At 42.0% G+C, this 26,295-nt stretch overlaps 1 protein-coding gene across 1 annotated transcript; it reads right to left on the reverse strand.

Annotated features, from left to right (window-relative positions):
- LOC117448985 (acyl-CoA-binding protein-like) lies at nucleotides 1–24,843 on the reverse strand. The gene is made up of 4 exons (XM_034086283.2): nucleotides 24,735–24,843; nucleotides 2,161–2,278; nucleotides 1,800–1,862; nucleotides 1–297 (listed from the first exon to the last, which is right to left on the reverse strand). The coding sequence occupies exons 1-4, from the start codon at nucleotides 24,747–24,749 to the stop codon at nucleotides 224–226; spliced, it is 270 nt and encodes an 89-aa protein (XP_033942174.1). The 5' UTR covers nucleotides 24,750–24,843; the 3' UTR covers nucleotides 1–223.
- Nucleotides 24,844–26,295: the final 1,452 nt, after the last annotated feature.

The raw sequence follows: 26,295 nt of genomic DNA on the forward strand, positions 1-26,295 counted from the left end.
TCATCGAAGAAAGATTTTATATTGAAATGATAGGATTATGTGCAGTTACACATGATAACATTGGTTCATCAAAAATGCTGGTAGTCTGGTGAAGGATAGTTCCTGATCCGTGTTGAATCAGGCGGTGCAGCAGACCCCCCTGTGCTGTAAGGACACACTTCAGGCGTTTCACAGCGAGAGAAGTCCAGGCGACTGGTGCTCTCAGTCCATCCAGCAGGTGGTGTTAGCCTCCATACTTCTCCTTCAGCTGATCCACCAGGCTCACATACTGGCTCATGGCATCCTCTTTACTCTTACCTGATAGTTAATGAAACATAAAAAAACATTGAGAAACACATTTAGATAAATAAGAAAAGAAATGGGCACCGTTTCTACTCTAGACAGTGTCAGGGTTTGATAACGAATTAAGGCATCTGGCTGTGAGGGATTGCAGATTAAGTGGGACTAAATAACTTTATTATTTATATTCTGAATACACAAATTGCTTTAAAAAGTGTTTCTGCTTTACCATTCAACAGAGTGAATATTATAATTTTTTTGATTACTTTTTTTTCCTTCACATTTCACTTTTATTTATATTTATACATTTGAGTAATTGATTTTTTTTAGATTCAGATTTTATACTTTCAGATTTCTTTTTCTGTTTCCAATCGTATTTTTCGCGTTCAGACTTAACGCTGCTTTGTAGTAGTGGGGAACATCCATGCTTAAAGTGTGGTTACTGAACTGCACAAAATGGCAACGTTTATTACTCCTATACCGTGATTGTTGCCAATACGATAAAGACAGCTCCCTAAATAGAACCTTGTCACTGGCATCAGTGTTGATCTACTGCCAATCATGGGAGTAATGTGTATAAAAAGTGTTGAGCAATATTTCTTGGGATACCTACATTTCCTGAAGGAAACATGACTACAGAAGGCCTGTCACTCATGATTCCAAGCCCCTCTCAGCTAAGCCCCGCCCCCCATGCAACATCAGGGCCGAAAACCCTGAAGGCAAAAAAAAGACCTGAAAGCTGAAAAAAAAGTCCGGAAAAATTAATCTGAAAGCATAAAATCTGATTATAAATAAAAGTGAAAAGTGAAAAAAAAAATGTAATCCAAAAAGTTGCTAAACTGAATAAAATAATATTCAACCTGAAAAAACGTTTAAAATACTTATTTTTAGTTTAAATTCATCATTGTATTTTTCAAAGTTCAAAAGGATCAAAACTTGTACTTTCAAATACATTTGAGTGTTTCGAATGATCTAAACTTTTGGCCCAGATTTAGCTCCATACGTAAATACCGTATGTAAATTGATAACAGCAGTAACATAACATTTAAGTGGCACGAAATGATCTCCTTACTGGCGTTACTTTAAGGTCTTCAACTATCTGCATAACGGGTTAAGAGTTGCACAGCACAGATATACAGGCTTGTTGCAGTGTACATCGTGGAGGACATGTTACCCGTTTCCACGGTGGAATCGCCATCTTTCAGAAACTTATGAGCAAGATGCAGGCAACGGGGGGGCGGCCGCCATCAGACAGCAGAACTTTTCAAGCTACCTGGAACAGTGTTCTGATGGAAACGTTATATTGTCATTTATGCTGAGTAATCCAAAAGTAATGTAACTAGTACTGACACTAATTACTTTTAGCAGTGATTAATTTAGTAAAGTGAGGCATTGCTTTAAAAAAAGTAACTAGTAATATGTAATGCATTACTTTGTATATTAAGACATTATTGAAAAAGCCCAATTTTACAGAGGGATACACACTTGTAAGCATGGCAGCATGTGGCCTGAACACGTACCTTTCTGCTTCTCCCAGGCATCCCATTTAGCTTTACCAGTAAAATCAAACATCCCTGGACGACCTTCAAAGGGAAGACAGACAAAAAAGATGTAATTAAAGAGGTTAAAGTCCACATCAAATTGTAGTAGAGTTGTAATGCATATACGGTCAAACTGGAAACTGGAGCCAAGATGCTGGCTAACAAGGTAGCCTTTAAACCAGTGTTCCCAAAGCTGGTGCTAATACTTACCAACCACAGTGCAGCAGTCTGTACTTTACGTTTTTCATCACTGGATTACCAGAATATGTTATGCAGCGTGCACCATAAAACATATAGTAAAGGAAATATGAAACAATATCAGGATAGAAGACGTCCTCACCTGTGTTCACATCCCCGACTGAGGCCTGCTTGAACAGGGAGTAGACCTGCAGCATCTCTTCATCTGCTGGCTTCACCTTCAGCTGCTTCACCGCCTCTGCTGCTGCATCAAACTGAGCCTACAGGGAGAGGACACTTGTGAGTTAACTGCTTCAGGGTGACAAGATGTTGACAGGGGCAAACAGCTGCTAATATCTGTGCAAAACCATAGCTGGGCAGCTATATAATAAGTTTCAATCATATCCTGTATATATGTCACTACTTATTTGCATAGCCTTTATATATACAGAAGCTTGAATAGCTTAACAATAAAATATATAAAGGCTATAATGCAGGGGTGGGGAACCTTTTTCCTCTCAAGGGCCATTTAAATTTTTACAATATCCTCAGAGGGCCGTACAAGTTATTGACCTCTGCTTAAAAAAACTAAAATCACAGCCCATTCATTTCATTCTGTGCAAAGAAAAAGCAACCTCTTAATCCAGATATCTCACCATGACTCGCGCATGCATGCACGTGCAGGGTGTGGCATGCTCCCCTGGGGAGATTTTTTTTTAAATGTTGAAGTTAAAAGCATCAATCTGGTGCACTTTGAGAGCAACATTAGGAGATCTATGGACACATCTCTCAACACCCAAACACAACTGTAAGCAGATTTTCTTTTAATTTATGGATATTTGACAAATCACTCCCCTTTCAAACTATATTCTTCTTTATTAATAACTGTCATATAGTATTTTATACCTGTTTACTTTATTCTCTTATTTTTTTTATAACTATAATGATCATATAAAGATGTGCCTTTACCTCACTGGTTGTAGAAAAAGCCTCTTATATTCGTTAGCATAGCTAGCTAACCAGATGCTAATGATAACAACACAGTTATTGACTGTCTGATCAGTATGACAGATGAGCAGATCGCCACTGGGCTTTCAACTAAAGACACAGACACGCAGAAACTGCGGCATGTGTATGGACTTATCGGTACTGCAATTTCTGAAGTGCTGGAGTGGAGTGGCGTTCTGGTGCTCTCCGTCAGAACTGCACCCCTGTCAGTCGAGACATATACCACGTGATGTCACGTTAGGCTCGTGTCGTGTTCAAGGACCCTGACCTTGGCCAGGAAAAACAGGCACTCGCTTGTTTAATTTGTTTGCGGTCTAGATTTCTTTCATTTTTTTATTTTTTGCGTTTGTTTATAAATTACCTCAAGGGCCGTACCAAATTGTCTCGCGGGCCGTATACGGCCCGGAGGCCGGAGGTTCCCCACCCCTGCTATAATGAGTATTGTATGTATTTGTAGCATTATTGTCAAATTATGCCACAATGGGATTTAGATTCAGGATTCAAAGGCTTAATTGTCATAGCACCAGTGGCGACTGGTCATTAGGGGCAGGTAGACACAGCCCCACCTAGTGTCAGCAGAAAGTATTAAAAATAATGATTACTTCTTCTTCTTTCGTATAACGTTATATGTCCAACTCGGTGTCGTGTAGCCATGCCCGCATCTCTGGTCCTAGGTCGAAGAGGCTGGCTTCCGAGGGTGGTCTATATAAGGGGCAGATGGTGATTATATGGACAGCGGTCTGCTCAGGGTCACCGCACTCGCATGCCGCACTGGCCTGCCAGACCCAGGCACAGCCGACCTGGATACGGCCTATGCAGCCTATTGCCAGGTCCTCCTGGGTGCGGCAAAGAAGTCCATCCCACGTGGCTATAACAGGAATTACATCCCGGGTTGGGACGAGGAATGCAGCCACCTTCTGTGTGACCACCAGAGGGCTAGCTCCAGAGAAGAGGTGGATGTGACTGCAGCAGCACTGCTCAAGAAGCTAGATATCACCCGCAGGGCCAGATGGACAGAGGTCGTTGAATCAATCGACTTCACCCATTCTAGTCGCAAGGCGTGGCAGACCATCAACCAGCTCACAGGCAGAAATACAACACCCCACAGCTGCCCAGTCACAGCAAACGCCATCGCATCCCAGCTCATGAAGAACGGCCGCTTCCCGGATGCTGACAAAGCCTTTGCCCGACTGACATCGCGTGAGGTGTCTTGCATCTCGGGAGCGGCCAGTGTCGATTCCAACCTCTCGGGAGAATTCACAGCAGAGGAACTCAGTGAGGCCATGAGCAAGCTCAAGCCAGGCAAATCCCCTGGCCGTGACAACATCCACCCGGAGTTCGTCATCCACCAGAGCTCAACAACATCTGGCTGGCTCTGTGCTTTCTACACATCATGCTACCAGAGATTAAAGCTCCCAAAGACTTGGCGCCGTGCCTCTGTCATAGCTCTGCCAAAGCCAAATAAATCTGCAGAAGACCCCAAGTCATACAGACCAATCTCATTGCTCTGTGTCCCATTTAAGATCTTGGAGAGGATGATCCATAGCCGCATCGAGCCAGTGGTGGACTCCCAGCTCCCACGGGAACAAGCTGGTTTCCGTCGTGGAAGATCAACAGCAGACCAGGTAACACTACTCTGCCAGGACATCGAGGACAGCTTCCAGGCCAATGAGAAAGCTGGGGTAGTGTATGTGGCTCCGGGGACTCCACCTGAAGCTGCTGAGGACAATACCGGACCGCCACATGGTGAAGTTCATCATGGAGACTCTTTCCAACCGTAGCTTTATCCTCCAGACCAGCAATGGCCAGTGCAGTAGGCTCAGAAGACTGAAGAACGGGGTACCGCAGGGGTCTGTTCTCTCGCCGATGCTGTTCAATATTTACATCCACGACCTACCTGATACAACATCCAGAAAGTATGGCTACGCAGACGATCTTGCCATCATGCTGAGCCGACCAACGTGGAAGGCGATGGAAGAGGGTCTTAACGAAGACATGGGCACACTAGTAGCATACCTCCGAAGGTGGCGCCTACAGCTCAGCGTCGGGAAAACAGTCGCAGCGGCATACCACCTTAGCACCAGGGAAGCCAAGAGGGAACTTGAGGTGCGCGTTGACAACAAATAATGATTACAACAAAATGCAATAAAAAAGATATATAATATATTTTAAGATCATGTTTAATCATCTGATTTGCCTGTAGATTGCTGTTTTAGTCTGTGTTCTTCTAATTAGTGTCTACAGTGTGTGCATATTGAGCTGTTTAGAGCCATGTGGGACAAAACCATGGAAAAAACCCGATCATTCCCCTCCCTCTCACTGGCCGTTTTTCAATCGCAAGTAAAACTGCTGCAGAACAACTATTTCAAGTATACTCATGGAGTGGCGCCGAAGGACTGTTTAAATGCATGTTAAATGCCCAGCATTCTGCGCCACTCAATGACGTAGTATACTTGAAATGGTTGCTCTGCAGCTTGTGTACTCGCGATTGAGAAACGGCCACTGTCTAAATGAACGGTGACTGTAAAAACTACACTGCGCATGAGTAGAGTATTGTCCTATTTAATGCGTGTGGCAAAAAAATAATGACCATAGGGGCACTGAGCTGCCATCCCCACCATACGTCATCTCACATAATTCAGAGCTGATTGGCTGTAAGTACTTGTGCCGCGAAAAGTGTGGAGTGTGAAGAGGAGACGAGAGACGCGTCCTAAAACCCGGAAGTAAGCTGCGCATGGCTTCCCTCCACAAAAAAGCAATGAGATTTCTCCATAGGATTTTAGAAAATAGCTCCAAATAAGATCTGTGGGAAACGTACCTGTTAGAGAAATGCACGTTTTGCTCAGCCGGATAATATCCACATGTCTAGCCTACTTTTATAATTTTCGAATCATAAATCTATTGATTAGATTTATGATAGACTTTTGAAACTACAAGGAGATAAGGAGGACTTTTACAAAAAAGGAATAGAGATTTTTGTCCAGAAGGATAGGCAAATGGACTTCATCTTCAAGTCAAGGTAAGACCGCAATTTTATTGAAAATGGGATCTTACTAAGAGAGAACAATTCAATATTTAAATGATACAATTACATGTTTTGGGTATCCTTCTGTTGAACTGTCTGTTTAAAATTAATTGAAGCATCAGACAAAAAAAGCTTTTGAAAAAAATATTATATTTTGATTTAGGTCAAAATATAATATTTGCAAACCTGAAGAGTCAGAGCCAGTGCCTCACCAGCCATGAACCTCACTACAGAAGCTTATATATAGACATCTAAGTTTGTTGTGCCCCATCACTTTTGTACATATAAAAACGCCACTGCATAGCACAGTAGCTACTGTGTAGAAATGGCAATGAAAAGCCCCAAGCCCCTCCAACAATGCAACGTAGTTATTAGAGATGTCCCGATCCGATCACGTGAGCGGGGATCGGAGCCGATCACGTGATTTTCAAAAGATCGGAAGAAAAAAATCGGGGATCGGATTTTTACATTTTTTTTTATAAAAAATATTTTTATTATTTTATTTAATGTTACAAATCAAAAATGACCATGTTCACGTCTTAAAGTCATCCTGAGGACTTAGTTTTGGTTTAAAATTACACAACATCATGTATGTGTTGCTTCTTTTGGGCTGGTTTAGACCTGGTTGCTTATTTCTCTCAAATCTGGCAACAGAGTGGGCGCAGTGTCTAATAGTAGCAGTAAGCTAACAAGAGGCTACGTTCAGCTGGTGACTCGGGAGTCGGGACAGAGAAAATGTCAGGAGTTTGGAAGTATTATAATCTATCTAATCTAATACGCTACCTGAGAAACAAACACCAACAACAACACGACGAGTACACAGCGGCCACTCAGGGAAAGGCACTGAAACAACCGACACTTTCAGAGACTTTTAAAAAGGAAAGAGAAACTGCCCCAGAACAGTGAAAAGGCCAAAAGAATAACTGCCAAGATAGCTGAATTCATCGCGTTATCTGTTACCTTTTTTTTCTCTTAATGCATTGCATAAAGATCGGATCGGAAAAAATCGGTATCGGCAGATTGTCAAAATCAAATGATCGGAATCGGATCGGGAGCAAAAAAAGGTGATCGGGACATCCCTAGTAGTTATATAGGACATAAAACAATAAAACAAATTAAAACATTTAAATAAAATGCAAACAGTGTAAGAAAAAACAGTAGAATAGATTAGAACTAGAAAATGCATTTCCTGCAGAAAATGCGTGCGAATGCTGTAAACTGTGAACATTTATGGCTGAATTTAGCTGAAAATGCAGAAAAAGCTGAATGTGTTATTAACTGAATGGTAGCTGCTTTTAGCAAAAAAAATGCAGAAAAAGCTTAATATTTCTACGGAGCCCTGGAGGGTTCATTGAGAGAAAAATAAATAAAACGTGGCCACGCTTTAGTAACTCGTGCGCACGAGTTACTAAAGCGTGCGCACGAGTTAATAAAGCATGGCCTCGTTTTATTTAAATTGAGGGATTCCTGTCCGTGACTCACAGAATCTGCTGCTGCCCACAGCTGTTTTATAGAAGGAAAACATCCTTCACTTTATGAAATCTCTGTGGCACCAGTGGCCTGTACTACGAAGCAGGATTTGCTATTTACACTATTCATTCATGAAGTATGACGCTGCGCTGTCAGCATGCGTCTCCATGTTTGTGATTGGTCAAATGTTGGTATAACCCTTTCACGTGAACGCACTCTCAGCCGGACAGAGAAACCCTGGTTGATTTGCTGAGTTAATAACCAGCTTCGTAGGACCGCTTAGCGACATCGCGTTTGTTAGGGTTAGTTAAGCCGGGTAAATCAAACATATCCAGGGTCTGTTGAACTGGCTTCGTCGTACAGGGCACTGGAGGCAGCAACGTGTAATTCAGCAGAATCTGAGAAGAGCAGCACCAGCTGCAAAGAGCGGTGCCTTTTACTGTTTACTTCACTGCGTTGCCCTTCATTAGAACCACTGGATAGAGATCGAGGCTGCTACGTTTAACCACACACACCTCTACACACATCGAACTACAAGAGTATTCCCCCTCGTTTTATGAAGGATATGTCCTGTCACCGGGGCGCATGCTGTGTGTGTGTGCTCAGCTCCGCTCTGTGTGTGCGTGTTCGGTGTGTTTGTGTGTGTCCGACACCCCCGGCATTTGTTTTCAAATTACCACGAACAGTAATTTACACAAATCTGGTTCTCCATAGTTATATGTGTATTCCCAAATGAAAGAAATTCGTTTAATCTTAATCTCGATGTGCTATAGTCCGGCCGGAGTGCACCGGAACGAACGATACTATCATAAACAAATGCCCACACACACACAAAACGAGGCCACGCTTTAGTAACTCGTGCGCACGCTTTAGTAACTCGTGCGCACGAGTTACTAAAGCGTGCCACGTTTTATTTATTTTTCTCTCTGTGAACCCTCCAGGGCTCCGTATATTTCAAAGAAAAGGTTTAAAAAAGGTATAAACAACAACATGTATAGCCTTGATGTCCTGAGATAGCTGAATAATGTAATAGTTGAATGTTTTCTGCAGCTGAAAATAGGCTGAAGGAGTTAAATATCAGATATAAGTAGTAGTGAATGAATTTGTATTAAGATCAGAAAAGAATGTAAAAAGGCTTGGGAAAGCAGAAGAATATTTGAACTGCAAACTTTTGAACTAACTTGATGATGATCTGTCGCCATGGCAACGACATTTAATGACATCCCATAATACTCTTAGATGTGTTGATGGCTGCATTGTTACCAAACCTGTGAAGTTTTGGGCCATTTCGAGTATTTTCACTGAAGTTATGAGAAAACCGTGTTTCATGATGAGCATTGTGTTGCCATGGCAACGGCATTTGAAGAAATCTCAAAACTGTCCTGGAGATGTCTTCACGGCTGGACTGTTAGCACACATGTGAAGATTGAGCACTCTTTGAACATTTGCATAGGAGTTATAGTGACATCATATTTCCATGGAAACGGCATATGGTGAGATCTCAGATTTGTCGTAGAGCTGTTGAGGCATGGACCGGTGATATACAAGTGGAGATTGGGGGACGATTGGACAGTGTCGATTGGATTTACAGCCTCATCGTGTTTCATGGTGAGTGGTCTGTCGCCATGGCAACGACATTTGATGACACCCCATACTACGCATAGATGCAGTTATGGCTGCATCGTTATCAAACCTGTGAAGTTCTGGGCTGTTTGGAGTATTTTCACTGAAGCTATGAGAAAACCGTGTTTCAAGGCAAGCATTGTGTTGCCATGGCAACGGCATTTGAAGAAATCTCCAAACTGTCCGGAATCGTCTTCACAGCTGGACTGTTGAAGTCTGCTGCATGTCAGTTGGAGTGATGAAATTATCGTGTTCCATTACACAGGTGTTTATAGTTGAGCTAACGAGCTCTGTAGAGATCACAGGTTTCCATTGTTCTGAATGAGAGATAAACCTCTTATATGTGAACGTTTTGTGGAAGAACCGTAACAGATATCTGTGAAATTTCAAAACGTGAAGCATGTCAACGAAGTTGAGTATCTGAAGTTTAATCTTTGTGTAGTTTTGGGTTAATAATGTGGCCTTTTTGGCAGTTTAACTAAAGGTGTGCGGCTGCTACCGTGAGGAAATATCTGCCTGAAATTACAATGGGCTTCAATGGAGGAATGTTGAACGTTTTTGTCACTTCATGCCCTCAAGAGGCATTTTGTATAATATTTTTTCTTATTTTATTTTTATTTTCCAACCTAGGAGAGGTTTTCCTACATTTTCCATGAAAAAATATGTCTGAGGAGTGTAGGGTTTGGGAAGTATGGCAAGTTTAAAGGAATGGTCCACTCATTAGATAATTAATCAAAACTTCAGTATTTAGTGAAACATTATGTTTAAACCATACCCTGAAGAAATCAGCGATATTCCCCGGTAAATAATGATTTTATAGCTCTTTTTTATCAAAACCTTTATATTCCGTCTGGCCGCCGCCATTTTTGCCATTTTCAGTAGTCACGTGATGGTCGTGACGTGATCCATGCGTTCACTTTGTCAACACACGGAAACATAGCTGAATATTTGAGTTCGGACTCGTCAGCAGAGGAAGAAGTTTTGATGTTTTATCAGTATGACAATACGACACCCTCTGTCCGTAGACCCTCACATCGTACAAGGAAAAACTTCCGAAGAAAACCCCCAGTTTAAAGGGAACATGGGAGAAACCTCAGGGAGAGCAACAGAGGAGGGATCCCTCTCCCAGGACGGACAGACGTGCAATAGATGCCGTGTGTAAATTGAAGAGATAATACATTTGCAACATAGGTAGTCCAGATGTTTGGAAATGCATGCGTGTATAATAGGAAGATGATATAAGATACTATATGTATGCATGTAGCAGGGTTTCCGTTAGCCGGTAATTACCGGTTTTTAGCTGGTAAAATGTATAAAAAACCGGTAAATTCAAAACCTGACGGTCAAAATGTCTGGTAATAATTAGGGAGGCTCTGATCGATCGGCCGCCGGTCATTATCGGCCGATATTCACTCTTAATAGTTTGATCGGTGCTCTCTATAAAGGCCGATCAGGAGAGCTGGACCTGATCGATATGGACATAAACGCGAGTGAAGTGTAACCGGACGCGAGAGAGAGATCAGATCAGCTGCTGAGTCTGACCGAGACACGCAGCTCTGCAGGATCACCTGAAGCCCCGCCCTCTGTTCAGCGGGCTGCAGGAGCTGCTTGAGAAACTGACGGGCTGTCAGGAGAGAGAGGGAGAGAGAGGGGAAAAGAGAGGATCCGTTTCTCCCGTGTTATTATTCAAAGTTGATGTAAACTTCTGAATAATGTACGTTATCTACTACAAGTAGTTTGTTTGAATGTAATAATTATGTTGTTTGTTGTTTGTGGAATCATTTATTGAAAAATTAATCTGAATTGTTTCGATCTGTTACGATTATAAACTAAAGCAATATAAAAATGAGCCCGTGAACTGAGTTTTAAACATCAGCAATGAATATCTGCTCATAGTCCGGTAAATTACCTGCTTACGGAAACTCTGCTACACAACTCTTATTATTATTATTGAAATATGACCGGTAAGTTTCAAATTTGTCCGGTAAAATAAATTCTGCCCGGACATTTGACCGGCGAGAAAAAATCCTAGCGGAAACCCTGGCATGTAGTACCACCCTTGCTAGCGATTCCCTCCCTTAGCATACTCAGCTTCGTTGTCCCTGGCCATAGAATCACGATTTTATGGGGCCGGAAAAAACTGGGGGAAAATACACACTAGTCGGTACTACTCTATATGGAAAGGCCACCAAAAACTGTCCTGTCCTGGCCTGGACGCTAAAGGACGTTAAAACGGGACTAGCCGCTGCAATGGAAATGCGCTATAACATACCTTATTCTTACTCCGAGCACTACTTCTGCTCCTCCGTCGCTTCACACTTGCAGAGGGCGATTTCTCAACTGGCCGAACTGGTGTCCTGGTCGGTGATGACACCAGAAAGACCGATGGTACTGCATCTCCATTAAGTAATGGTTGTTCCATAAATCCCATGTTATGTTTTATCATACTCTCAGAGTAGTTGTCCGTAAATTTGAAATGTTCGCTGCATACATGAGCCTGTGAATCTTTCGGTTCGGGCCGGCCACATTTCGCTAGCGACTGCCTCCGAATGTACTTCTTACGTTTACCTTTTGGCAACAGATGGAACTAAGCATTCCGTGGATTGTTCCTATCAGAATTGTGGCAATATTTCGCGATACAGTGAGGCATATTTGAAGAGAGAAACTACAGTAAATAACATGGAGATCAACGTGTCCTCGAAAACCAAACGCATGGTTTACGTCACGTCCGGAAAATGGCGGCGCCCACAGTGTTGATGTTATTTCGGTATAATCAGTTTAAAATCACTGATAATGTCATCGGATTAAAAAAAAAAAAAAAAGACTGGCAGAGACTGGTCTGTTTTATCGGATGATAATTATTTGAAAATGAGTGTCATGAGCATACCATTCCTTTAAAACATTTTTGGGGGAGAATTTTGAGCTGTCCTGCACTCTGTTTTGAGATCAAAGCACTCTAGAGTTAACGAGCTGCTCCATCCACTCTAATGTAAAAATCTGAAAAATGCCTCTCTACCAAGCTCCAAACTAAATTCAATATCTCAGAATGTTTAAAAGATATCAAAAGTAAAAGTCAAGTTTGGATAGCTGAAGGTCTTGTGGTCATTTGAAAGTTGGAATGAAGGGTCTGGCTGAAATTATGTGGAAGGAGATGCATTTGGCGCAAAGTGTAGGAAAACAGGATTTGAAGGCATCTCCCATAGACTTCAATAGCCGCGTTCACACTGCGGTACTTTTCCCACAAAGGGAAACATGAACTAAGTACAGATCGCGTTCACACTAGAAAAAGTCCCTGGGGGTGGATTAGGCAAATGAAGCCGCTGACGTCACTTCTTCTTCTGCTTTGGGTTTACTGGCAGGCCGCCAACCACTTCACGGCGTATACTGCCGCCCAAAGTCCCCGGCCGGAAGTCCCCGGAGTTGGGGACTGGCTTCAGTAGAAGCTGCTGGGAGTCCCAGCAGCTTCTACTGAAGCCTTCCGAGTAAATCGCCAGAACGCCGACACCTCCTCATCTCCACCGCTCCCATGTTTTATTTTGTGTTGCCATAAGTTAGTCTCTCTGCGTTTCTGCGCTGGGCTAATGCTAATGCTAATAATGCTAATGCGAGGATAATAAAATGGCGGCTTCACAAAACTTTTTGGGAGTTTTACGGGGCGTGGTTTGCAATCCGCCCAGCCAATCAGGAATATAGCTCTTTTCTCAAAAAAGAGCCGCTTGAAAGTTCCTGCTTTCTAGCAGGGACTTTCGACTACTTTTAGTACCGGCTCTTTTTGGTGTGAACGCGATCATGAACTAAGTTCGCATGAACCTTTGTGGGAAAAGTACCGCAGTGTGAACGCGACAAATGTTAAAAAAAATAGTTTAAAAAGCTGAATATTTCAAAAAGTATGAAATATTTTGAAAAAGTTGAAGGTTTCCCATCGATTCCTGAACAGGCTGAATAGTTTAATATTTGAATGGTTTCTGTAGCTGAAAATAAGCTGAAGTTATGGAGTGCCAAAGTATTGGCTGAAATAATAAGTTTAAGGGGAAGAATAAAGTTTTGAAGTACTATAGTGGAATGCTGTAAACAGCATTCGCACGAATTATAAGTAAATATATAAAGATGGCCTTTCGTCTCGGGGATTTCTCTGCTCTGCTCGCATCTCCCAAAGGTAAGGGGGAGTCAAACTGGGGGGGGAGGCCTTCAATGGGTCAGGGTGGAGGGTCTGACTGTCTGCCCATTTCAACACAGAAGTGGTCAGCTGACCAAAGTGTCTGTGAGGCATGGATGTATAATAGAGTGGTGCAGTGACGCGTCCTAAAACCTGGAAGTAAGCTGCAGTAATCATAAATCTATCGATTAGATTTATGATTCGAAAATTATAAAAGTAGGGTAGGTAGGCATGTGGATATTATCCGGCTGTACAAAACGTACATTTATCCAACAGGTTTGTTTCCCACAGACCTTATTCGAGCTATTTTCCAAAATCCTATGGAGAAATCCCATTGCTTTTTTGTCGAGGGAACCCGAGCGCAGCTTACTTCCAAAGGACGCATCACTGCACCACTTTATAAGAACTGGATACAACGTCGGAGGCGGGGTCTCGTTATTTCCTATGGGAGCTGCTCATTGGCGCATGAGAACAAAATGGCCCAACTTTTGAGAGAGCGAAACGTCAGATTACCCGTCATGCCTGGCTGTCAGAGTAGAAGAACCTGTATGTGCGCAAACAGAGCATGCACCCCTTAAGCCCCGCCCCCGTGCTCCCACTCTCGGCTCAGTAGAATGGATGGAGAGAAAAAATAAATCTAGATTTGGCTTTTAGTGCATTTTACAACTTTAAGGACCTAATGATTCTAATAAGGGCTATAACATAGTTCATACTGGGTAACAAATTATCTGCTGATTTACAGACGTTTCTTTCCCCATGTAATTCAATGGGGAAAACTATTCCTGGGCCCAGTGATGTCACGGACTGATACAGAAATTGTAATACTGTCGTTTGGCCACTAGGAATTTGTTCCTCAGAGTCCGGTGCACTTCCGGATATATCCAGTCTCTGATAGGCCGTGTCTCATTTCAAAGATTTCCCCTCCTCGGTCCTCCGGTAGTGACCCGGAAATGAATTTCAGCGTGCCATGTTGAAGGACATCTCATTTCTCTAAATGCATTTCGAGGACTGAGGATCGAGGCTCTCTGGAGGAGCTATGATCGAGGATACACTGATGGGTCCTCCACGGCTCCTCCGTGGATGCATTTCCGGCAACAGAGATGTTTCAAAGAGTCGTGACGCACGGCCGGACTTATCTCAGCCAATGACAGCTCTGCATGCATCCCCTGAATATTATTTTATTAACTGCTTTCATCGCGACACAATGTTTAAAGAGAGAACCGCTGTGAGGTGCATGCAGAAAGCAGAGCAGTGTGTATGACGGACAGGATTGTAACATTTCCGTCAAAATCCATTATTACCCGTCGGTCTGTACAACTCTGACGGGAGGGGGGGGGGGCTTGTGAACGGTCAACGGAGGGAAGGGGGGGCGCACGCTTGTGAACTGTTAGCGCTGTGTTATGCATGCCCACTGCACCTTGTGGGAGCGCTCACAGCGTAAAGCACACAGACATTTCAATGATATGTACAGCAAAGTACGGTTTGGAAACGATATAATTTCCTTTTTGGCGGGCATGCATAACACGGCATAACACCGGAGCCTCGCTGCGGGGAAACTTTGGCGCTGTTCTGAGTTTGTTCTAATCTGTCAAAATGACGGACTACTTTCAGGTTTTTCCGTCATTGTTAAAAAATATCCGTCATAGACGTAAAATATTCGGTTAATGCGACCACTGCACTCAGTATAACAGGCCTACTCTCTTTATTTGCTTTAGTAGTACAGGGGTGCCCAACCAGTCGATCGCGAGATGTGTCTAAAAATAGAACAACAATATTCTGTTTTATCGTTAATGTCCTATAACATAATCTTCCTGTGCCAGAATAATGCACTTGAACGGATCAAAGCTTTGTGATTGGCCGGCGTGACCCCATGTGTCGGGGCGTGGCTGGTGGGCAGTGCACTACATAGATATATATATAAACACTAGATGACTCACCCGCGCTGCTGGCCAACGGAGACCGACGTTGCCTTTATATATATCTATGGTGCACTAGTTCGCTAACGTTGTCCGTGTCAACAGGAGTGACAGTCCGCACACATACAAGACCGCAATTATGGCAGAAGCAAAACATACATAATTTTCACTCCGAGTGGGAAGATGATTATTTTTTTATCTATTCCAATTCAAAGTCCATCTGCAATGCGAGCCTGGCTTTATCGAAGAAGGGTAATTTAGGAGCGGCATTTCAAAAACAGTGCACAAACGCTACGAGACGGAATTCCCTCCTAATTCTGCCCTACGCTCCCAAAAGGTGAGGGAACTGGGACCTCATTTATAAAAAGGGATATACGCTCAAAAAATGGTTCACGCCAGTTTCTACGCAATGTTTGCGATTTATAAAATACTAACTTGACGGTCTTCCACGCAAACTCTAACCCATGCATACGCACTAAGCACAAAAACGGGAGAGACGAGAAACTGCGACACCGTTGGCAGAAGGAAGAATGGAGAGAAATATGTGGAAATACTACCATAAACAAAATGTTACCTCTCATTTATCATATATGAAGAATTCATTTTCAAACATTGATTAAAGCCAATCTTAAAATGATTGAACAAACGCCTGTTTGCGACTCCTCAGTGCACACAAAAACATAACTTGGAGAATTAAATAAATACGGATATGTTATTTAAAACCACCTCGAATATGTTGTGTTAATGTTATGAAATGTTTTCTCATAAATGATGCGGTTTTGCATTTCTATAGGTTGTACGAGCATGGTTTTATATACTACCATGTTTAAATCATGTTTTATGCCGTTTGCTAAGACTTGATAAGTCGCTCATAAAACACAGGAGGTATGGAAACTAAGAACACCATATCTGGTCAATTGTACAGTAAATTGTACAACACATTAGTTGTATTTCCTTTAACTGGTGGATATAGAGTTGCTGCGGGGAGGGGGGGGGGGGTTGAGATGCACAGGCTGCAGTGGAGACGCTGCACACAGCTGATCGACAGCTGGGACACAAACCACCAAATACAAAAACATAATTCAGATCCAGTCGTCATGACTCCACTCCGGAGGGATTCCCCGTAGTGATGTGTCGGTCGCGAACGAGCCGGCTCAAAGAGTCGTCTCTTTTAAGTGAACAACGGGAGCCGGCTCTCACCCGCGAACGAGACGTTTTTTTGTTTTGTTTTTGCGGAGGGATCTAGATCGGCATGAAGGCACATTATGCAATGTGCACATTATCCCGCTTATTACACATGGCCACATTCTCAACGAAGTAATGACATGACTCCCAATATTAATTGAAATGCTGTTATGGATTTAGAAAATGATTTTATTGATTTAAAAAATGGTTTTATGTATTGATTTAAATTGACATGCATCCGCTAAGAAAAGTAGTCCGTTGTTACTGTTTGAACTAACGTAGCAACGGCAGGAACGGCTTCGATAGTGTTTTTGAGGAGCTTTTTGATTACAGATTTGAAAACATCGTTGCTTGCTTTAAAAGTAGCACAATTCATTATGTCAAACCTTGGAAAGTATCTAGATTAGGGATCGACCGATATGGCTTCTTCAAGGCCGATACCGATACCAATTATTAGTAATCAAGGAGACCGATAACCGATATTTGGAACTGATATACATTTGCAGTAAAAAAAAAAATCTTGTTGTCAAAATGTAGAATAACACAAACTCCAACACAACTTCTTTGAAATGCATTTAAGCATAGCCTATATTATGTTTAATTAACTTTTAAACATCTTACAACTGGTTTCCTCTCTGTGCCCTTTTCTTTAGTGCAGTCATCTCCAATGAGTTAGAGAGACAAGAAGTGGGGCTGCAGGCTGACATGCTTAACTAACAATAATGCTTAATGTATTATATCTGTCTATCTAGCATAAAATCCCAATAAGCTGCTAGCAACTGCAAAACACTAGTGCTAGCTAATGTTTTGCAAACTATTAAAAGTGAGGCTATTACAGTAGACCTAACGTTAGTCTAGTAGCCTCACTTCTAATATTTTGCTAAACATTTGATAGATACATGTTGGCTAGCTAATGAGCTTCACATATCAACCTGAAAAACTGCGAGGCTCCACTCGCAGCCCCTCCCCCCCCCCACCACAGTTACGGTACGTCCACACAGCAGCTTTTCAAAATTCTTGAAAATCTTGGAGCTGGGCGTGTCTGACAGCTTGGGGATTTTTTGCGAGCAATGCGACCAACAACCAATCACATGAATCTCCCGCCCCCGACATACAAAGCAAAAAACCCCGGGGATTTTATGCGAGCAATATATATATATATATATAAACTCCCCAAACAGGCAAAAACCTACCAGTTTCACCCACTGTCTCTGCCACCTCCCTCCATGCCTGGTTCCTCCGGTTTGTATCCCGTTAATAGTTCTGGTCGTAAAGAACCGGGTGATTTGCTACCGTAATTTCTCGTTTGGAATATGAGGAAATGAACTGCGGTCTGGTTCTCCCTGCTTACACGCGGTTTGATTGGCTAGCGCTTCTACTGTCAGATTTGCATAAACGTGTTTGATTGGCTGGCGCTTCCAGCTCAGCTTCAAAAGTTGAACATTGCTCAACTTTTGAATCCTGGAAATCCTGGACACCTGCTTGTCGATTCCTAAGGAAATGCATCTCGCCGCTTTCTGTATAGTTAACGGGGCGGGCGGAGCGGAGCGGGAAATGTAGCACAGTGGCAGGGTTGGGAAACAAAACTCGGTTCCGAGTAGGAACAAAATAACAATTGTCCGGTACCGGGATTAATAAGAGTTGTGAGGACAGGAGGCGAGGCCGAGCCCCGCGGACTGCAGCTCTCTCATATGCTCCGTATCAGCTGATCGCTGCACGGTGCAGCTCAGCGTCTGTCTGTCTGTCTGGCTGGCTGTCTGTCTACTGTCTACTTTTACAAACAGTGAGCAGCTGGGCAGCTGCTCACTGTTTGTAAAAGTAAATAAATGCGTGTAAGCGTCTTTGAGTTGGAGAAAAGCGCTAGGCCTATAGGCTATAAATATAATGTATTATTATTATTAGGTTATGTATGTCCTATGTGTTGGACATGTGTGGTTGGACTGTGTCTCACAGGCAGGTTGCAGTGTAACATCAGAGGAAACTGGGCCAATTGTACATTCTCAAACTGCACCACTTAGAACTAACTAAACAATGCAGAGATTATTTTTATATAATTGTATTCAATAACCGTAAGAAATTAAACAGTATAAAGTGATTTGTAAATAGGAATACAGATTTGACTTAATGTTTTCATAAATATATTTTTCTCCCAGTTTGTCATGGGACTTATTTTGACCCTCTTAAAGAACTGGAACCGAGAACCGAAAATAACCGGAATCGTTCAAATCCAAACGATACCCAACCCTTTGTGTGATGCAGTAAAATGTTACCGCTCACTTACGTTAGCGGTGTCATAAAAACCGTGGGAAAATGTAAAATACGATGACGAAGAAGAAGATTCCAGTGGCCCCAATTTTTGTCCATTCTGGACAAGTGAAAAATGTATTCGGACAAGTAAATTGCCAAACTCACTTGTCCATGGACAAGTACTCTCTAAAAACTTTTTCTCACACTGCTGTAATCTGAGAAGGTCCCGCCTCTCTGGCTGGCTCCCGCCTGGAAATCTTCAGTAATAGCTTATCAGATAGCGCTGTGGGCGGGACATTGCTCGTGTACACAGAGTGGTGAATGCAGCCAGAGAAACGGCCGCATCAGAGCCAACGTTTTATCGGCAATTTGATAAAAAAAGGCCGATACCAATAATCGGTCAAATGCGGAATATCGACCCCTAATCTAGATATCCCTGCCCTAAAGCCAAAGTAACTGGCAACTGAATATGTGTCGCCGTTTGATGTCCGCTGCGTAAAAAGGAGGGTTTCTGCCCCATTACTTCTTACTTCTATAAGAATAAAACACGGAGGACGGAGATCTCTTTTTGTCCCCCTCTTCTCCCCGCTGCAGCCTAGCAGCTGATCTCAAAGCACGCTCCCCTCTCTGCAGGGGGGCGTGGTCAGCTGCAGCTCACAGAATCAGCCCCCTGCAAAAACAGCGCTGGAAAGAGCAAATAGAGCGAAATGAGGCATGGCTAAAATGCAGGATATTTTTGGTATTTTGAAAAAAAAACTATTTATATAGGTAGATAGAGTAGCCCCTTTTTTTATAAATAGTTTTTATAGGTGTTGCTATCTGTTTTGTGTAGCATGGTTCTACAAGCAAGTCAATGCATTCATTGGGTGGTATCAGAGAGTTACACGGGTCTGTAAATGCAATGAAAACAATTAGCCACAGCAAATCATTTATATTAAACATGTAATTTTTACTTTTGAATACTTCCGTACGAAGGATGTATTGAATAATTTAAGTGATATATGTGTACACTAGGGGTGTAACGGTTCACAAACATTTCGGTTCGGTACATACCTCGGTTTTTAGGTCACGGTTCGGTACGTTTTCGGTACAGCAGAAAAAATTATCACAAAACATAACTTATTTTTTTTAAATTATTATTAAACTGTGAATAATGTATTCACTCAAATAAATACAAAATATAATAAAATAAACATTAAGCATTTCGATGAACTGAAATAATCTGTATTTGAACTTTACTGTACTAGTACTCACAAAACATAAACTATTAGTTTTGGGTTTTTAATTATTATTAAACTATGAATATTCACTCAAATAAATACTAAATATAATAAAATAAACATTAAGGTGCAACTTTTTGATGAACTGAAATAATCTGTATTTGAACTGTACTGTACTAGCACCTAAGCAGCCAGTTTGACATTAGGACTTGCTTGTCATTGTATTTTCATGTTTTTTTAAAGAAAGATGAACTTGTCCACATTGCTTGCCGAAAGGGCAGATCTGCTGGCACTAACAATGTCTCCTGCTGTGGAGAACACACCCTCTCGCTAGGGACAGAGGTAGCAGATACAGCCAGGTAGCACTTTGCTAACATGGCAACATAAGGATATTTGGCGTTTGTAATAGCTTTGGCTCGGTCTGAACTTTTTGCGAGTGCTGGAGGCTTAAATGCTAGTGGGAGTTGGGTTTGCACTTTTTTTCTTTTCTTTTGGTACCGGTGATATTCACATTCGGGTGATGCCTTTTCAAATGAGTGTGCAAGTTTGATGTATTGCCAGCCGCGTAACCAATTTTAGTTGAACAATGCCGACAAACAGCTTTGGTTCGGTCCACCTGTCTTTGTCCGTCATCCTTGTACGTAACTGCGAAACCAAAATGTTCCCAAACCGGAGACTTCAATGATGCTGGAGGATTTTCGAGCTCAACTTTATCTGCAGTGTGAGAAAAAGTTTTTAGAGAGTACTTGTCCATGGACAAGTGAGTTTGGCAATGTACTTGTCCGAATACATTTTTCACTTGTCCAGAATGGACAAAAATTGGGGCCACTGGAATCTTCTTCTTCGTCATCGTATTTGACATTTTCCCACGGTTTTTACGACACCGCTCAACGTAAGTGAGCGGTAAGATTTTACTGCATTACACATAGGGTTGGGTATTGTTTGGATTTTAACGATTCCGGTTCTGCTTTTCGATTCCGGTTATTTTCGGTTCCCGATTCCGGTTCTTTGAGAGGGTAAAAATAAGTCAAACTGGGAGAAAAATATATTTATGAAAACATTAAGTCAAATCTGTATTCCTATTTACAAATCACTTCATACTGTTTAATTTCTTACGGTTATTGAATACAATTATATAAAAATAATCTCTGCATTGTTTAGTTAGTTCTAAGTGGTGCAGTTTGAGAATGTACAACTGGCCCAGTCTCCTCTGATGTTACACTGCAACCTGCCTGTGAGACACAGTCCAACCACACATGTCCAACACATAGGACATAACCTAATAATAATAATACATCATATGTATAGCCTACAGGCCTAGCGCTTTTCTACAACTCAAAGACGCTTGCACGCGTACACATGTCCTGCAACACACAGCTGCAGCTGCCCAGCTGCTCACTGTTTGTAAAAGTAAATAAATAGTATTTTCATTTCAATAATGTACTTTCTATACCCTGCTTCATAAACAATACTGACATCCCTGTGCTCCTCCGAGTCTGGGGGTCCGGGGATGTGAGGACAGCGCGAGGACACAGACAGGGAGGCTGCTTCACTTCATAAAGGAAATGGCGGTCAATATTAACAACACAGGAGCTAAAACGCTTAATAACCTTCATTACGTGTTAGAGAAGGAACATAAGAAAGTTTGACAAAGATGAGGCTGTTAAACGGGCAGCGGATCTGCTGTGTGTAGAAAGAGAGAGAGAGAGAGAGACGCTGAGCTGCACCATGCAGCGATCAGCTGATACGGAGCATAGAGAGAGAGAGCTGCAGTCCGCGGGCTCGGCCTCGCCTCCTGCCCTCACAACTCTTATTAATCCCGGTACCGGACAATTGTTATTTGTTCCTACTCGGAACCGAGTTTTGCTTCCCAACCCTGCCACTGTGCTACACTTCCCGCCCCGCCCCCGTCTAACTGTACAGAGACAGTTAGCCAATTGAAAGATCTACTTGTCCGATATTGTAAATAACACGTCCCGGACGGTGGGACGTGTACTTTTTCGCACACTGATCTGCGTTCGCCATTTCGACAGTTCCTTAAATTACTGACTACATTTGAACGCATCCCTCTGACCAGCTCTCATAGTATGCCTCTCGTCCAATGAAATGACTTGCTCGCTCTATGACGCATTGAACACAATGTGAGCAAATTACTCTGAATGCTGCGACTTCCAAGAAGTTGTTCACGTTCTCAATTTTTTACGTTTAACGTTATATTCGTTCGGTACACACGTGTTCCGAACCGAAGGGCCCGTACCGAATAATTTTGGTACGGGTACGTGTACCGTTACACCCCTAGTGTACACATATAAATCATTAGTCAAAACAGGGCTACATTTGATTTAATTAAAAGGTATAATATGTGGTAAACTGAAGAGCCGTTTGAGAGCCAAATGATCCGGCTCACCAAGAACAGCCGGAATTCCCATCACTAATTCCCCGATCATTTATTACAGTCTCTCATCAAGGGAGTGTCTCCTGTCCCCGGTACAATCACACTGCCTGAGGAAGGTTATGTGTATTTTTTTTGTCATGAACCTTTTTCGGACCACTTATTTATTTATTTTGGTGACGATCCGACCTCCATGCTGCTGCTCTGTTCAAACTGCATCCACCAAACAATATGATTTATCTCGACCTCCCCAAAATAACCAGAATCTGACACGGTGTGAGACATCTTTTTTAGCTGTTCTGTCGTCATTTCCTGCGATCTCCTTCATAAAGTCAGTCAGAATGAATGAATGGGCATTTCTTTGACTATTTATAGGCAAATCTGGGCGTTACGTGAAGCCCGCAAAAGCTGCACCGCATTTCGAGTCGATTGTGATTTATAAAGGGAAACCGGCGTAGGAAGTGCTGTACGCACTTTCCTCGCCGGTACACGCGCCGGTACGTGGTGAATCGGAAAATGTCGGAACATTTCTGTACCTATTTTTTGGATTTCTACTACGTAAGCAACCTTCCCACGTGAATCCTACGCACGACGTTATAAATGAGGCCCCTGAATGCACAGCAGTCCATTTTCACCAGGCCCAACAACAAGAGCAAGGCTGCTACCAGAGCATCTTATCGTGTCAGTCACGTTCTTGCGAAACACATGAAGTATTTCAAAGACGGCGAAGTTGTGAAAGAAGCATTCCTGGAGGCTGCCGGCGCGCTTTTGGGGGACAGTAAAAATAACAGAAGCATTTCAACAGGTTTTTGATATAAAAAAAAGTTAGATACTGTTATTAATCAGCTGTAAGTTTTAGTTTGTTTGAACTTATTCATTATAATTATTGTACAAAATGGTATAAGAATGCAAACTTAAATTGATCAATTCAGGTTAAGAAACTAATGTTGCTTGCATCCTATTTTAAAAGGCATTTCTTTTTATACTCTACTAAAATGCAACAAAAAAAGGGTTTGATTATATTAATGTTGTCTTATTTATTGCACTGTTGCAGCATATTCCTGTGTAGCTTCAGATCTGAGTCGTCTTATTAGTAAGCCTCATTTATACTTTTGTAGCAACACTATTTTTATATAATGGCAAAGAAAGGATTCAGAGTCTTTTCTTTTTTCCCTGTGTCATATGTGGCAGCACTGTACAATGTTTCTTGAAAACATTACCCACTGTAGTATGTGACGTGTGAATAAACTCCAACTCTGTATCAACAACACTGTTGTGTAACTTCAGTTAAATACTTGTATGTGTGTAGATTAGAAAGAAGTAAGATAAAGGATCTGCAGTATTTTATGAAGTATTCATCGTACAAAGGTCAGTTTTATTCAAGTAGAAGTGTGTATGTACCTGGTAGTAGGCTGTCAGTAATGGCTACGCCTCTCTATTTGGACTGGTAGATCTGGGCAGACTGGCAACTTTAAAAGTATCTCTCGGTTCAAAAAAGGTTGGGCACCCCTGGTTTAGTAGATATCTACAAACAAAGAGTCGATATTTTTCTAAAACCATTTAGTGCTTCACATAATAAAACACACAACGGATGTAATCTGATTATATGCTTTAGGAGCTGTAGCTGTGTGTGGTGTAGGTAAGGTATGTGTGGTACGTACAACAGTGTGTGCGTAGATGCAGCGGACAGACAGGTCTCAGTTGGTTTGGTTTCCTCTGCTTACTTTTAATACTTGTAAATACAACTTTTGGCCCGTAATTTATTTTCCTCATTGTTGCCACCAGAGGGGGGGGGGGGGGATATATCCAGTCTCTGATAGTGTAACGTTATTATGAGAGTGCTCTCATACTTGTTTGATTCTGAAATTGTATATATTTATATAAATATATATATATATATGTGTGTGTGTGTCCGCATATGTAGCCTTTTATTGTCTCATTACACCGCACTGTGAATGAATTAAAAGTAAATATATAAGTCATCATGAACACATCTGTCCATCAGACAGAGGGCTGCTGTGCCTCCTGTCATCATTAATAGACGTCTCTTTAAAATGACCGCTCAGAGGAGAGGAGTTCTCATTTCTCTAACCGCCTGCTGCTTCCCCCCCTCTCTCCTCGGCTTCCCTCCTCCGCTCGCATCTCCTGAGTCTCGAGGATAGGAGTCGAGGAGGGGAAATTGGAGAATTGAGAAGCCTTCAATATTTCACAAAGTGTGAACACGGAATTAAACGGAAGGATAAAGGTGACCTGCTGTCCACGCTGACAGTCACAGACGAACAGCTCCCTGTGATATTTTATATATCATATTATATTCATATAAATAAAGAGGTTAGAAACAAAACAATACTGTATCTTGCTCGCGAGACACGGAAAGCCGACCGGGAGGCTCGCGCTAGTTAACCTCTCACAGAGCTAACGGCGCACTTACCGCCGTTTACCAGCACGAGCTGCTCTTGTTCAATCAAAGATAATCAAACTAAAAACATACAGACCTGGAGATCAGTCATGTTAGTCCGGAATCAGACAGCAGAGCAACAATCTAATAGAAGCACCGTACAGGGGTAAAGTCCACTCAATTTCCCAGAATGCAACTGCTGCTGTACCCTGTTACCCACGTCCCTCGAAAGCACCCTCCCCTTAATTCTATTGGTTCACTGACATATCATCGATGCCGTTCATTGGGTGGCGTGAATGTTTTTACCACTGCTCTAGAACAACAGTGGACTGTTTTTATTATGTTGTTTACTTTATTATATATTTATTTTGTATTAGTTTTTTTTATAGCCATTTGCACTTTGAGTTTCGTTTACTCAAATGAAAAGTGCGCTTACAAATAAAATATATTATTATTATCATAAACAATTTGGAAGAAACCATCGTAAAATAACCATTTTACCGGAAAAACCTGTCTTTAGAATAAACCTTTATGGATACACTTGCACTGAAGCTGATATTTAGTTTAATATTCAGAAAGAGTGCTTGAATAAGTGTCCTTTTTATTTTATTTTTGGACAGTGATGTTTTAAATACTAAATAGAAATACTTTAGATATAATTCCAGCAAATAGATCCAGATTAATTTATTGGAATCTTCCAAATCTCCAAAAAGACTTAATTGGAAGAAGATATTTTTGAAGGCAAGTTGTTAGGTCAGCATTAGGAGTTTCAAAAGTTTGAAATGGGCAAAAAAATAGGATTCTATGGCAGCGACTGGGCAATGCAAACCTTAAAGAGGATAGAAACACATCTCAGATTGCATCTTTATTCAACAAAACTAATGAAAACATGTTTTTCCAAATGGATTGATCCCTGAGGCCTGTACGACGAAGCCTAATGTTCGCTTAGTGGGCTAACTACAGGGAAAACTTGGTGTTTCCGGTCCTACGACGCTGGTTCTCTTTTTAGCGGGCTAGATCTCCATGGTAACTTATGCTGAGCGGCTAACCTGGGGCCTGTACTGCGAATCAGGATTTTCGTTTAGCAAGCTAACTTCAGGGATTTCCGGTCCTACGAAGCTGGTTCACTTTTTAGCGGGCTCGATAACTTATGCTGAGCGGCTAGGCTGCTCCGGAGCAGGGTTCCAGGATAAGAGATCAACTCAGTGAAAGAACCGCCTGCTGACCAATCAGAGCTCAGTGTGCGGAGGAAATACAGTTTAAACTGCCGTTGCAGGAAAGACGGCCGGCCAAAATCACCGACTGTGTGATCGTGAAAATTAATAGAATATCACCTCCCATCTTCAGAGCAATCTGACTATTATAACTATTAAACTATTATGTTAAGAAAGCTTAATTAAATATCTGCCACAACATAAGTAACCGGATCAAAGTAACATTACGTAGCCTCAAGTCCACGGCACTGAGTGCAGACGTCGATGTGTTATCATTCATATCACATATTTCCTTATCTGAGTCAGCTTCTCGAGCCGTATCTGGCCATGCAACACTTACCGTGTCACATACTGTATATAGAAGTATTATTTTAAGCAACACATTAAGTTGACGAAACACTCGAGTCAAATGTAATTAAAGTCAGATCCACTCGTGTCTTAGAC

This window comes from Pseudochaenichthys georgianus, chromosome 7, assembly GCF_902827115.2.
Source record: "Pseudochaenichthys georgianus chromosome 7, fPseGeo1.2, whole genome shotgun sequence".
Taxonomy (NCBI): Eukaryota; Metazoa; Chordata; class Actinopteri; order Perciformes; family Channichthyidae; genus Pseudochaenichthys; species Pseudochaenichthys georgianus.